Genomic DNA, 12,434 nt, shown 5'->3' with positions numbered 1-12,434 from the left:
AAGCTGAAGGGAGAAATCGCCTAGAAGTCGAAGCCATAGCATTCCTATGTTACAGATGGTACAGGTACTATATTCCCATATGTATCCACGTCGCCCATCGGCTTGGATGTGCGCCTTCAGCACGCAGGTTACGGACAGCGGCATCCAAGGCGCGTGGTATCGCCTCATAATCAAGATGGTTGGATGGGCTCGCAATGAGCTCGCGGTAGACATGCTCCGCTATCTTCGGACCGTCGGCATCGTTCATAGACCTGTCCTCCAGATTAGCACAAGCCAACTGGACGATAAGCAAGAGACGATCTACCAGAGCGTCCCGACCACGCTGCGAAATCCGATGAACATCATCACCGCCGCCAGATGCATCGTCTCGTCAGGCAGCTTTTTGTCGCCCATGGCCGATTCGCAAGCGCTCAAGAAAGCCAATGACGCATTGGGCACCTTCAGCTCCATCAGCTTCGATAACCTAAGCATGCCGTCCTTCAACATGAAACCGCTGCTCAGAGGGTCATCCTCGTCCTGCCGCCCGTGACAAGCGAGGTGGAGGATCGATGTAGAAGGCAACATCTCGACCACCTTTTGGAAAGTCGCTTCGCCAACCTCAGGGCGAAGCACCTCCGCAGTTGGCAGAATACTGACCAATCGGTCGATTTCCTCTATCGTATTCGGCAGAGGAGCGTGCCCGGGGGCTGAGGGTTCGGCGACCAAGAGCACTGACATGTCCGGTCCATCCGGCCGAATGGAAGGTGGATTGCGCTGAGCGCTGAGAAGTGCCGTGATGGTGGGTGTATAGGACGAAATGAGGTAGTCGGAGGCGCATTCTGGGTTGGCTTGGTGATACAATCCAGCGGCATGCACTGGAAGGAATGCGGTGGGTCCCGTGAGACACCACCAGACACGCGGACGCGCGGCAAGATCCCCTGGCTTTTGCGCAAAGTGAGCGCGCCGATGCTGATGAGTGACAGAGCGCGGGCGTACCTTCAACCCCAGCGCCTCGACGACCGGGTGGACTATGAGGGTCCACAATACCGAAAGCACCTCCTCGTGCGTGTAGAGTGGCGGATATCGTTGAATACGAAACTTGCGCAGTTTTCTGGTCTCTCCACCATCGTCGCCAGGCAGGGACCAGCTGCGAGCATGCTCGTTGCACGTGTGCAGAGAGGTGGAGACCCGCTCGAGCGCTGCGAGGTCGGCGCCCGGCAGCGGCAACGCCTGCACATCCTCTGACGCATGTCTGATGATAAGCGCGTGCGCAGACCTTTCGTCCGCGACTAAAACGACGATTGGTCCAGCCCGTGTTGCTTCCTGAAGCCTCGACATTGGCAAGGCACGGAGAAAGTGCTCGAAGCCAGGGGTCTTGCGGGCCTCCCCCACCAGGCGATCGAACTCGGACGTGAGCTGTCGCCTTCGGCTCATCATGCTGTCGTCTTCCGTATGATCCACGTCGATCTTGCTCGAAATGTCCGTGAGCTGTTCGACGAGTGCATTAGGCAAACCCTCCATTTGCTGTCTGGATGTGAGCGCTCGGCTCCAAAAAACCGCCCTTCCCTGCTCGAGCAGCTCGATGGCCGTGCGGGGCTGGTTACGGAAGATAGCGTGCTTAGCCGCATCGCGTGCGAGACCGGGGCACTGTCGGAGAGCATCCAAGCGCCACTTCAGATTCGCCCCAAAGAGGACAATACGAGGCAGCAAACTCAAGGCGCGCCCGAATGCCTTCGAACGCACATCCGGATCGGCATCCGTGGAGCTAGAGCACCACTCCAGCGCGTATCGCAGACGAATATGCGGGGGTGTGCTTGATTCGCCAACGACATCCGCGAAACGGCTCATGGCAAGGTGAAGATCCTCTGCGCGACGCCGAAGCTGCCAAAGGCATGCATAATCGGAGGCCAATCCTGCCACCAATGCGGAACGAGTGGAATGGGTGATGGGAACGAGCTCGAGAGCTTCTCGATGGAGCTCTAGAGCTTTCTCGGCATGAGAGGGTTCGCAGAAATGCTCTGCGAGTAAGCGGAGTGTGGCGGACAGAACATTGAGCAGCTCGCCGCGGCGAATGTGTTGAGTCGGTATTCGGGCCAGCTCCCCGCGGCCCAAAGCCAGAGCCTCGTGGAGATCGCCGACGTTGAACGTTCGCACGTAGCGAGCTTGCAGAGCCTCAACGGCGATCTTCACCATGCCCAGCGTGTACGTCCAGTCCTTCTCCCCGATCACGGGGATGCAACGGCGGTAATAGTCGATGGCGTGGTCAATGTCCTCCACTTCCCCATGTCGACGGAAATTTAGTAAGCGCACAGACGCAGCCAATTCCATGTACGGAATTTCCCCCGGCCTCACTGCACCGGACGAGGGCACGCATGTCTCCGCGAGCTTAAGAGCTTCCGCGAGGTCTTCCGTTCGCTCTGTCAACCGATAACGAGAAAGCAAAGCCTCCGATAGATTGTGCAACAGAGGTCGGTTGGCGTTGGCCTCAGCGTTACAAGCCTGAACGACGTCCCGTCCGACCTTGATCTGCTCATCGAGCAATTCTGGGTCTCCCGTCTGGGAAAATGCCTCCGAAAGCGCGGCTGTCAGTCCTGTTGCGCTGGACGGGAAGAAGATATGTGATGAGGGACAGATAATGAAAGCCTGCCTCGAGATCATGAGTATCTCTTTCAGGATGCAAGGGCTTCTCGCGTGTTCTGCGCGTTTCCGCAGGATAAAGGACAACGACCTCAGGCAGTGAGATTGGTAGGGATGTCGTATTTTCAACGCAAGATCGCACGTATAATGGACTGATCGTAAGGTCTCGGGGCGGGAAGCCGGGTCGGATATGACATACGTCATAGCCAGTGCCCAAGCTTGTGCGATGAGGGAGAGCGCGTGGTCTTTGTGTCCCTGAGGAGACAGTGCAACGGCTTCCCGCGCTGCTTCGAGTGCGGGGAAACACTCTTGTGTCGTCGCCGCGGCTTTGACTTTAGAGAGGGACAAATACGCCAACGTTCTTGGCCGCAATGGGTCTTCTGGCGGGCGAAGCTCGGACGCTTCCAGGAGTGCATCGACCGCGTTTCTTGAGTCGGTCACTTCACTGTGCCTCCGCGCTATAGAACGAGTGTAGAGAGCGACCCCAAGGCCATGCAAGGAGGGGGCTAAATTCAGGTTACTCTGGCGGCGGGACTTCAGGGATCTGTTGTGCAGGAAAATCGCCTCCAGAATGTCATGTTTGTTGGTGGAGAGCTCATATCGAGCGCGAAGCGCTTCGCCCAGCCCATCAAGGATCGCGACGTAGGAAGGCGCATCGAACGGACACGATGCGAGAAGGTCGCGAAACAGCTTTATAGCTTCTTCAACGGCATCCGGGTTTTCGGAGATGGCATGGCACTCCAGCAGATCGCAGGCGAGTTCCTGTCCGTCCGCCACGGGGATGTGGTCGCGCCCGTCGCTGCCAGACTGGCCGACCCGCTCCCGAAGCTCCGCCATTCGCTCCCCGAGCTTGCGAAGCATCGCCTCACAGATGTGCGCAGACTCCTCGGGCGAAAAGACGGGCTCGCCCGTGCCTCCACATTCACCGCCTGTGTTCGTCATCAACATGAAGCGTCGCAGCGGCGTGTGACTGGGTGATCGCACCTCTTTCCTCGGTGGTGCGGTCCATTCTGCGGTTGCCAGTACTGGTGGTCGAGTCCGTCGCACAGTTCATGATAGTGAAGTGAGCGGCGAGGATGCGCCCCACACGCTCGCAACCATCTGGACGGAGAGTTCATGCGGTCAGCTACCCAGGGAGGGCAGATGATATCCGGATCCTCTTCGCGACATTGTCCGGCGCCCACGGGGTTCTTCGAGTTCCCGGTGGCTGAACGTCATCTATACACGGCAATGGGAGATTCTCGGCAAGGTCCCCATCGTCTCACGGGATGTCAATAGCTGCAGAATCCACTTCAATCAAGGCAGATCCAACGGCATGTCGCAAGGAGAAGATGGTCCGCAGTCTTCGACTGTGCCGCTGGCACGCAACTAAGTAACGGATATATGACTGGTTTTGTCGTCAGCAAGCACTGACCTATCAGAAGGGTCTAACCGATTGGACAACGCAGCCCGCTATCGCATGGATTACACGGTAATCGATGAGGCTAAGACGTCGGACGACAGGAAGACGGTACACTATAGTACTGCCAAAAGTACAGACAAGTCATTGGATTGCCATTGACTTACTGCGCACGTGACTGCCGGCGACTCAGATTTGGCCGACTCTCGCGCCCTTGGCCGTCCTTGTGCTCGACGCTCATACAGAAATCAAGCTGGGACCGAGCGGACGATCATCCATCATCGGTCAACGTAACAACAGCCATACATATCATTGCTGGTATGTATCCCACGTTCAGATAGGATCCTTAAAGTTAGCGCTGGCTTCAATATCCCACAGATTCACATCAGGGACTTCTCTGATTCCGGTCATGTCGTGCAGGCGGTCAGTCGCTATCAAGCTCTCTCATGCTATAGTTTATGCCGACGCCTCTACGTATGGCACTCGGACGGCTCTAGGAGCGATCGCGCCCGATTCATTGGCTGCCACGTTGGCGCCGTAGCCATTCGAGGATGTTCTCATGGTTGTTGCCCGTACGCCACCACACCCAAGGGAATCGAAGAGAACGAGCGCTATAGTTATCCGTCCGGCGGTAGCAGCCCTACTGCCGCCATCTCATCCGCTCCGAGTCGGCCATCATATACGTGCCGCAACAGGTACAGACCGAAATACGTCTGCCTAGGCTGCAGACGGACGTGGAAGCCGGCCATCGTTGAGGGTAACGAATACCAGATCGACGAATGGTGCGACTCTTGGCTCGTGCGCAAAGAAGGCACAGCGCAGCGCATCTCGGACGAAGTCTACGCTCGACGCGACGCCATTTCCAGAGACGCCGCCGATGGTTACGCCCGCGATCGCGCGTGCTGGGAGCGGCTCCATTCATACCGGGCGGACTCTGCTAGCTTCACGGAGAAACAAATCGCCATCGCGAGAGAACACGACCCGGAGATGTGGTGGACTTCTCTGAACGTGTTGCGTTGTTCTACATGTGGGACGAATGGGACGCGCGTGGGCCCGGCGTTTCGAGCTCCCAAGCAGAAGGACACCAAGGGCTGGGACCGCGCGAGGGCGCTGTTGGGCCAAGGAGAGGCGTTCTCATTCTGTATGACGCCCGACGAGGAAGCGGAGTTGACGAAGGAGGCCGCGAGGGTTCAGTCGCGGCTGAAAGATGAGAGTTGGTTGGCAGAAAAGGAGCGGCGCTTGGTCGCACTGGGACTCATAGGTATCCTATCCTGAACGAAGTTGTATTTATTGAGGATATAAGAAACAATGAGGGGTGTATTACATCTGCGCTGGTGACAAGTCCCAAGATGGCCGTCCACAACGTAGTGATAGAACAGTATGAACAACGTGCTGTACAAGACAGCGAAGTGAGTATATACGCGACAGAGTGTGCTTTGCATGGATGACGGGCATGCGACATAGGTGTGGTGTGGTGGCCATTGGGTGTTGGCAAGAAAGCTCCGAAAGCGACGCGCCACGAGAAAACATGGTGAGGTAGTCTGTAATGATTATGATTGCACAGGACTGGCCGATGAACATGCGTGAATGGAAGCGGGGGTCGATGAACAGATGCGTGGATGCGGCGGCTGCGGGCGTAGGTGTAGCGTACAATGCGGTGCATGACGGGGCATAGTGTTAAGGGATGATAAATAAGGGTACCTGCGTAAAGGAGCGTCTGCTGGCGTCGGGGGAGCGACGAGGTCCTCCTGAGCGTCCGTCCAAACGGCGTCTTTCAGTCGTCGGCCTCTCCTAAGAGCTCGGCAGTGCGAGCGTGCGCCTCAGCGATGGCGAGCTCCTCGCGGGTTTCACGAGCCATCTCGCGAAGTGCCGGCAGATCCGCGTAGAGGTCGACCTTGGCACCCTCACCCCATTGGCCGACTGCCCATTTCCGGACGAAGTCACTAGCCTACGAAGCAGAGAAAGGATACACGATTAACCACCAGCAGAAGCCACATCAAACAAAAGAACCACCTTCATGTATTTGCGCGACGCGTACTTCTTGAAGAATGATTCATGTACAACAGGTTTGAGTATGTAGTTCAGCATGATGTTTGCTGTTGGGATGAGTGCCTCCTCGGGGTACGACGAGTAGTGCGCGAGATTCGGTGTCTAAGGATGGAAGATAAGCGTCGATGAACAAGGTATGCCAGGGCCACTTACCCATTCTTCCCTTCCGAGGATCAGCCGCGCGAGCCAGATCGAGGCAGCGGCAAGAAGAGAGGGCGGTGCAGGCAACAACCGCCACTCCAAGCACGAAATCTCGAGCAGGTACTTGCCAACGGTCCGCGCCTGAACATCGTAGTTGTCCGCCTTGCTGATACGACGGAGGAAATGCATGGGATTAGGGTAACTGAGATCCCAGTCGATGGTCTTCAGGATATATTTCTCCGCCTGCAGTATTTCGTTCTCGGTGTAGGTAGAGTCGGCGCAGTAGAGGAAGTTCGATGCAGAGGGGGCAACGACCTCCTCGACCTTCGCCGCGATGAACATGCAGACGATGCCGACGAGCTGAAGTTTTTGTAGAGACACTACTCGCGCAGACAGGAAGCGATCGATGATGTTGACCGCGAGGAAGAGAGTCTCCGGAAGGAGGCGGAAGCGGAAGTGGACCTGGATGAGCCAGTCCGTGAGGATGCCCCGCATCTTCCATGCGAGTTCCTTCTGAGAGTCCATGTAATGGGGACTAGGCATGGTTTTTTGCTACAAAGAGATGAGTCGAAAAAGGTAGCCGCGTCAAGGGAGAACATTACCTCGACCTCCTTGAGGTACGCGAAGATCTCGGCGACGTACTCGCTGACCATCTGAGGATCGTCTGCGTCTTCGGCATCGAGATCGTCCCAGCCCTGATCCCAGTCCTCGACCTCCCCCGCAACCTCCTCAGCTTCCTCGGCCACGTTCTCCGTCAGTTGCGCCTCGGTTTCCCGGAGTTCCTCGTCACCAGCCTCCGAGGACGTCCTCCGCTTCTTGTACGCGCGGAGATCCTCCTCGTCTGCTTCGGCCTTGGCAGCCGCAGCCGCCCGTAACGACGCTCGTCGCTCATTGGTTGCCCGCAAAGATGATAGTCGTGCCTTCGAAGTTGAAGGATGCATGTCGACTTCCATCTCCTCGACGATTTCGGCCAGGACCTCCCGTTTGACCACGGCATGATCAGTCGCTACGGTGATCGCGCTCGCAGCAGCGGCTCGTGTGGTCCTACGAGAAGCGGGTGCATGTCCACTGAGAGTCCTGAGAGCGGTGCGAGCGGTGCCGGTGGACGGTGGTGCGACAGTCGTCTGCGAAGTAGTCGCGGTCTTCTTCAACACGACGCCGTCAAAGACGGCTTTACCCTTCGTTGCAGATTCCTTGGTCGACGCCGGCTTGGGTTTGTTGGGTCCGCCGACCTCGGCGAGGGCCTCGCGCTTGCGCTTCTGCGCGGCGGCATCACCGTTCTCCTTCAGCTTGGTCGACGCCGACGCCTTGGCTCGCGACGCCGCCGTCGCGCCTGTCGCGCGGGTGGTGCCTGCGGTGTTCGTGGATGATGATGATGGGGGTTTCGCGCGGGGAGCGGTGCGTCCAGGACGGGCGGTCGCGTTTTCGTTATCTTTGAGTGCGCTCGCGCGTGTTACGCGCGTTGTACGCCGCGTCTGCAAAAACAATGAGTGCACAAGAACTCATCGGACGGCAGCGGGAAGTCGTACCGGTATCGAGGACATCACCGCTATAGAGATATTAGGGTATGTCCAGGATATCTAGTGTGATGAAGAGACGATGGTAGAAGGAAGGCTGGCGGTGAGCGGTGACGCCGGTTTTGGTTTGGTGTCAACCACAAACAACGCACAAACAAGGACATCGCGCTCAGTCATGTGATCTTACAATCGCGTAACGTGAAACACGCGTTGGACGCGTTGGACCTGCTCCCTCCGTGCATCCCTTCGCAAGGAATGCCATCATCTCCCCTCCGTACGATTTCTGAAGGCTCTCGGACGCGACCATGATTATATATAAGCGGATCTTTCTACGCAATGTGCGCACAGCCTTGTTTGCCACCGTTCAACGCCTCGCGCACTGCACGTGTTTGACTCGTCTGCCCAGGACTAAGGTTAGGGTCATCAAACGCACCCTTTACGCGCGTATTCGCGATGGCGATGCAAACATTCTGCAAAGCTATACTGCTGCATGCGAACAGCGTGCACAAAACTCTGCCAATGAGTAGTACAACCTTGACAGTGCGGAGTCAATCAGATTCAGTCCCGGACCCGAGTCAATCACTCCGTATATACAGCGAAGTCTGATTGGAAGGAGCCTTCGCATACGCCCTTCCCCCGTTGTATACCCATGGCCCGCCGTACGGCCAAGCAGTCTCAGCAAGCCTCCGCGTCCGGGTCTACAAACAAGCCTGCCCCCGCCAAGCAAGCTACGTCAGACCCCAGCAGCTATCCCAAGCAGTCGGGGAACTGGCTCAAGCACAACCACCTCTGCTTCGGCGGGAAGAATCGCCAGTCGGACCCCAATGCCAATTTCCTGTCCAACTTCTATCCTGCGCCGTTCGAGCTAGACGGGATCCAGCATTATCACGTCGAGGGCGCATTCCAGGCAGCCAAGTATTTGGATTTGTCTGAGGAGGGCAGGAGCCCGACTTACGCCCGACGGATCGCCGAGACCAAGGATCCCGCGGAGGCCAAGAGGTTGGGCCGGCAGAAGCGGTTGAGCGCGGAGGACGTGAAGACGTGGCAGGAGGGAGGCGCCGAGGCAGCAATGAGGAAGGCGATCGCCGCCAAGTTCGCTCAGGGGTCCGAGCTGGCGGCCAAGTTGCTCGACACGGGCGACAGGGTGTTGGTCGAGGCGACGAGGGACAAGTTGTGGGGCGCAGTCAAGGGTGTCGGGAAGAACAAGCTGGGCGTGATTTTGATGGAACGCAGGGCACAACTGGCGGAAAAGCAGAGGGAGGATGTCGATGCCAGGAGCGCCGCTCAGGAATAAACCGTGCTATTGTCGCGATCACAGACGGGATTCGGCCCCGTGCCTGCGCCGCGTGAGCACAGGAGATTGTTCATAGTCCGTAGGCGCCTCCTGTAGGTCTATCAAAGTATTTAGATTCAGCAGTCTTCGGGGGAGGGGGGGTGGATCATTATTGGTACTCGCCATGTGTCGATCTATCTCGCGAAGACCACACAGCTCACCCTTGTGGGCAATAACATTCGAGCAGAGGGTGCACGACTCGAAATTTGTGTATGGTTGCATTCGATAGCATGATAAAGCAGTCATTTTCCTAGTTCCATCACGTACTGTAGGACTCAGCATACGATTCTCAGTACAGGCAGGGTGCAGCACATCATGGACGAGAGCAAAAGCGTGGACCCACGGAGGGCGAATTCTGCTCCCGAACTTCGCTCATGTTTATGAACACGTCGAACAGCCGGCACAGGGCAAACGACCCAAGACGGCGCCAAATCTCGGTCGGACACTCTAGAGTCTTCCATTCGAGAGATGTGAGCTGTTAGACGGGCTCATCAGTAGGTTCAACTTGTGAGCTTGCAGTTGCCACTGTGACGCATGCCAGTGACGAGGTCGCATGCTGTTTCATCACTGTCTTTCCTTTTCCTTGTCATATCATTGCACCGAGCTGGTAACGTCGGGTACTCTACATATAAGATCTATCAACATAACTGTGATGTTACCTTGAAACCCGAGGCTTGCGGCTTGTCACCTGCCCCACTAGTACTGTCGTATGTCTTCCTGTCAGGACAATGAACGCGCCACCGTAGGTCTTTCTCTTGATCTACCACCTAGTTTCCACGGATTTCACCGGCGCTTCAACCAACATAATCTGCAACGACGCGTAGCTGGCTCTGGCAGCAATAATGGAAGGTATGAGCCCGTCTCGCTGCTCGCGTATATACGCGAAGAATGAGCTGTTCAACTTGACAATGCCCGCGTACATAGCCTTTCGCGCTCCGGATCGGTCGTGTAATCCTTACATGTCAGCCCACAATCCGGTATTGCGATCGCGTATCCATTCCTGAGCTGGTGTGGACAGGCAACCGGAGAGAAACCCGGCCATTGCCAAGGCGCCATATCGACGCTTGCAGGATCTCAAAGGCGAAGATATCATGAGAGCGTGCTGGCAAGTCATCGGCTGTACGTCGCGACTCATACAGTACTTCGTGCGGGCCCTCTGACGACATCCGCGGCAGGCCATTTTTTGCTGGCAGACAGTCCGGTGAAGATTCTCCACCGCAACATTAGCCTCCACAATCTGATGTACAGGAGGGACGAAAATGGGAACGCCTACGGTGTGCTCCTCGACTTCGATCAAGCCCGACTTGATGGGCCGGGGGGATATATGCTGCTCTTGGCGCTGGAGCTGATGATGAACGGACGGCTCGAGAGTGAATCCAGTTGATGTTTGGCATGTTAGAATGCTTGGTCTCCGATGGCGTGTCGGCGCGGGCGGAAAGCACATCTGTGAGCCCTACGGCTTGAAACCTGTGCTTGATCTCGCCTGACCTTGCCGCGTTGGTTCAAAACTTGTAGGAACTTGCAACGACGTTCGCACGACGTTTCCAGAGCGGTCGTATGGTTGCATGGAACGAGTTCGAACCGAGGTACCGAAGGATATCTCCTTGAAGTCAGACGACAATGACACGAAAGAGTTTGGTACCGCATGTATGTTAGTGTACAATGATAGCGTAGAGCCACAAGCGATCGTAAACATCACTCGTCCCGTTCACCGTAGTACACGGCGGCATCACCAGCCCAACTCCTCCACCGCTCGCACATACCGTTCCCAGCTCCCGTCGCGCTTCTCTCTCCCATTTCGCCCGGCGATGCCCGCCCACTCCCACAGCGCGCGCGCCGCCCTCCGCACCACCGCGTCCACGTGCAGCCCCCCATACACCTCCTCCGCGCGCACGTCCACGCCCTCCGCGCGCATGCGCTCCACCAGCCTCCTCACGTCGTCCGCGAACAGCTCGCCATCCGAGTACTGCACCCACACCGTCACCCCTCTTCGCGTCCCCTCCCCGGTCGGCGTGGATCGCGACAGGAGATGGGCGAACGCGCCCGACCGGGGCGGCGCGAGCGCGGGGGAGAAGTACGGCGAGCCGGCGAGCTCTTCCGGCGGAAAGTGGCGCGCGAGCGCGGGGGCCGTACGCTTGCGGTAGTGCGGCAGGCGGAAGTCGGTCTCGATCTCGGGATGGTCGAATCGCGCCATGTTGCACGCGGGCTGCCCAAGACACAAGATGAAAACGATACGGCGTCAGCTGCAGGTTCCGGGACGACACGATCAAAACACAGAACAAAACGGAGAGGGGGACCCACAGATATGAGCGCCGCTGCGCCTACCATGCCGAGGTCCAACCCCGGCTTTTCGCCTTCGGGTTGGGCCACGTCCCCGAGGAAGCGCATGAGCGCGAGCCCGACGAACGCGCCCGCGCTCTCGCCGGTGACCAGGATGTCCTTCGGCGCGAAACCGAGGCGGACGAGGTGGAGGTAACCCGCGAGCGCGTCGAGGAGCTGCGCGGGGAAGGCGGACGCGGGCGTGATGGCGGAGCGGTAAGTCACGGCGAGAACGCGGAGCGAGGTGGCGAGCGCGAGTCCGTACGCGACCGGGCTCGTCATGGGCTGTAGAATGGCGCGTCAGCCCGGTCGAGACGGGGGCCCAAAAGGCGGGGACGGAAACGTTACGTGTATACCCCCGCCTGTGAGGTACATGATCACTCTCTCTCCGTCCCGGGCTTCGCCGTTCGGAACCGTGGTGTCGTCCTCTTTCGTGACCCAGAACCCGGGAACGTCGATCGCCCTGACCAATGGCCGGCCTTCGTTGGCAATGCCCCTCCGCACATCCTCGCCGACCTTGTCGATTTTGATGGGGACGACGCGCGTACCCCGCCCTACTATTCGGTGAGCGAGCTTGCGGGGCGCCCACGCTCTGTCGTCGAACTGGGGCGCCTGGTGGTCCGGCACCGTCGTGGGCGACGCGTCTGCAGCGGGCACGCGGAGGAGCGCGAAGAAGAGCCGGCCGGAGGAGGCGGCGAGGTCGAGAAGAAGAGACCATGCGGGATGGGGTGGGCCGCGGGTGTAGTGGCGGAAGGTGCGCCAGAAGAGGTAGGGCGGGAGGACGAGGAAGAAGAGGAGGAAGATGAGGAGGTGCGTCGGTGAATGTGTACGAGTAGCCATATTCGCGGTTGGAGTGTATGACCGACGATTATTATATCGCGCATCGTCTATGCAGGGCAGCGGTGGAGCGCCGCGGTTGACAGCGACTCCAATGACTGCATGTTCAGCTCGAGCTCAGATCAAGTCGAGGTACCCAGCACGGTAATAATGCAAGTACGGTGGAGAGCCCGCGCTTTCAGTGACCGTTCAGTCTCTCACAGCTCATCTACGTCCTCTCCCC

General features: G+C 58.0%; 4 protein-coding genes across 4 annotated transcripts; 2 read left to right on the top strand and 2 right to left on the bottom strand.

Moving 5' to 3' along the window:
- Nucleotides 1-28: 28 nt before the first annotated feature.
- PUNSTDRAFT_143536 (uncharacterized protein) lies at nucleotides 29-3,724 on the bottom strand. The gene is made up of 4 exons (XM_007383466.1): nucleotides 3,601-3,724; nucleotides 976-3,545; nucleotides 305-921; nucleotides 29-251 (listed from the first exon to the last, which is right to left on the bottom strand). Exons 1-4 carry the CDS (start codon nucleotides 3,668-3,670, stop codon nucleotides 68-70), a joined length of 3,441 nt encoding a protein of 1,146 aa, XP_007383528.1. The 5' UTR covers nucleotides 3,671-3,724; the 3' UTR covers nucleotides 29-67.
- Nucleotides 3,725-4,257: 533 nt separating this feature from the next.
- PUNSTDRAFT_143535 (uncharacterized protein) lies at nucleotides 4,258-5,331 on the top strand. Its single transcript, XM_007383465.1, has 3 exons — nucleotides 4,258-4,333; nucleotides 4,394-4,438; nucleotides 4,513-5,331. The coding sequence occupies exons 2-3, from the start codon at nucleotides 4,425-4,427 to the stop codon at nucleotides 5,288-5,290; spliced, it is 792 nt and encodes a 263-aa protein (XP_007383527.1). The 5' UTR covers nucleotides 4,258-4,333; nucleotides 4,394-4,424; the 3' UTR covers nucleotides 5,291-5,331.
- Nucleotides 5,332-5,488: 157 nt separating this feature from the next.
- PUNSTDRAFT_102332 (A/B/D/E cyclin) lies at nucleotides 5,489-7,556 on the bottom strand. The gene is made up of 4 exons (XM_007383464.1): nucleotides 6,808-7,556; nucleotides 6,218-6,757; nucleotides 6,029-6,166; nucleotides 5,489-5,963 (listed from the first exon to the last, which is right to left on the bottom strand). Exons 1-4 carry the CDS (start codon nucleotides 7,156-7,158, stop codon nucleotides 5,790-5,792), a joined length of 1,203 nt encoding a protein of 400 aa, XP_007383526.1. The 5' UTR covers nucleotides 7,159-7,556; the 3' UTR covers nucleotides 5,489-5,789.
- An 815-nt stretch (nucleotides 7,557-8,371) lies between these two features.
- PUNSTDRAFT_134004 (DUF1768-domain-containing protein) lies at nucleotides 8,372-9,016 on the top strand (the record flags this gene model as incomplete). Its single annotated transcript, XM_007383463.1, has 1 exon — nucleotides 8,372-9,016. The coding sequence occupies one exon, from the start codon at nucleotides 8,372-8,374 to the stop codon at nucleotides 9,014-9,016; it is 645 nt and encodes a 214-aa protein (XP_007383525.1).
- Nucleotides 9,017-12,434: the final 3,418 nt, after the last annotated feature.

This window comes from Punctularia strigosozonata (genome assembly GCF_000264995.1).
Source record: "Punctularia strigosozonata HHB-11173 SS5 unplaced genomic scaffold PUNSTscaffold_6, whole genome shotgun sequence".
NCBI lineage: Eukaryota > Fungi > Basidiomycota > Agaricomycetes > Corticiales > Punctulariaceae > Punctularia > Punctularia strigosozonata.
This window is presented reverse-complemented; position numbering and strand designations above follow the sequence as displayed.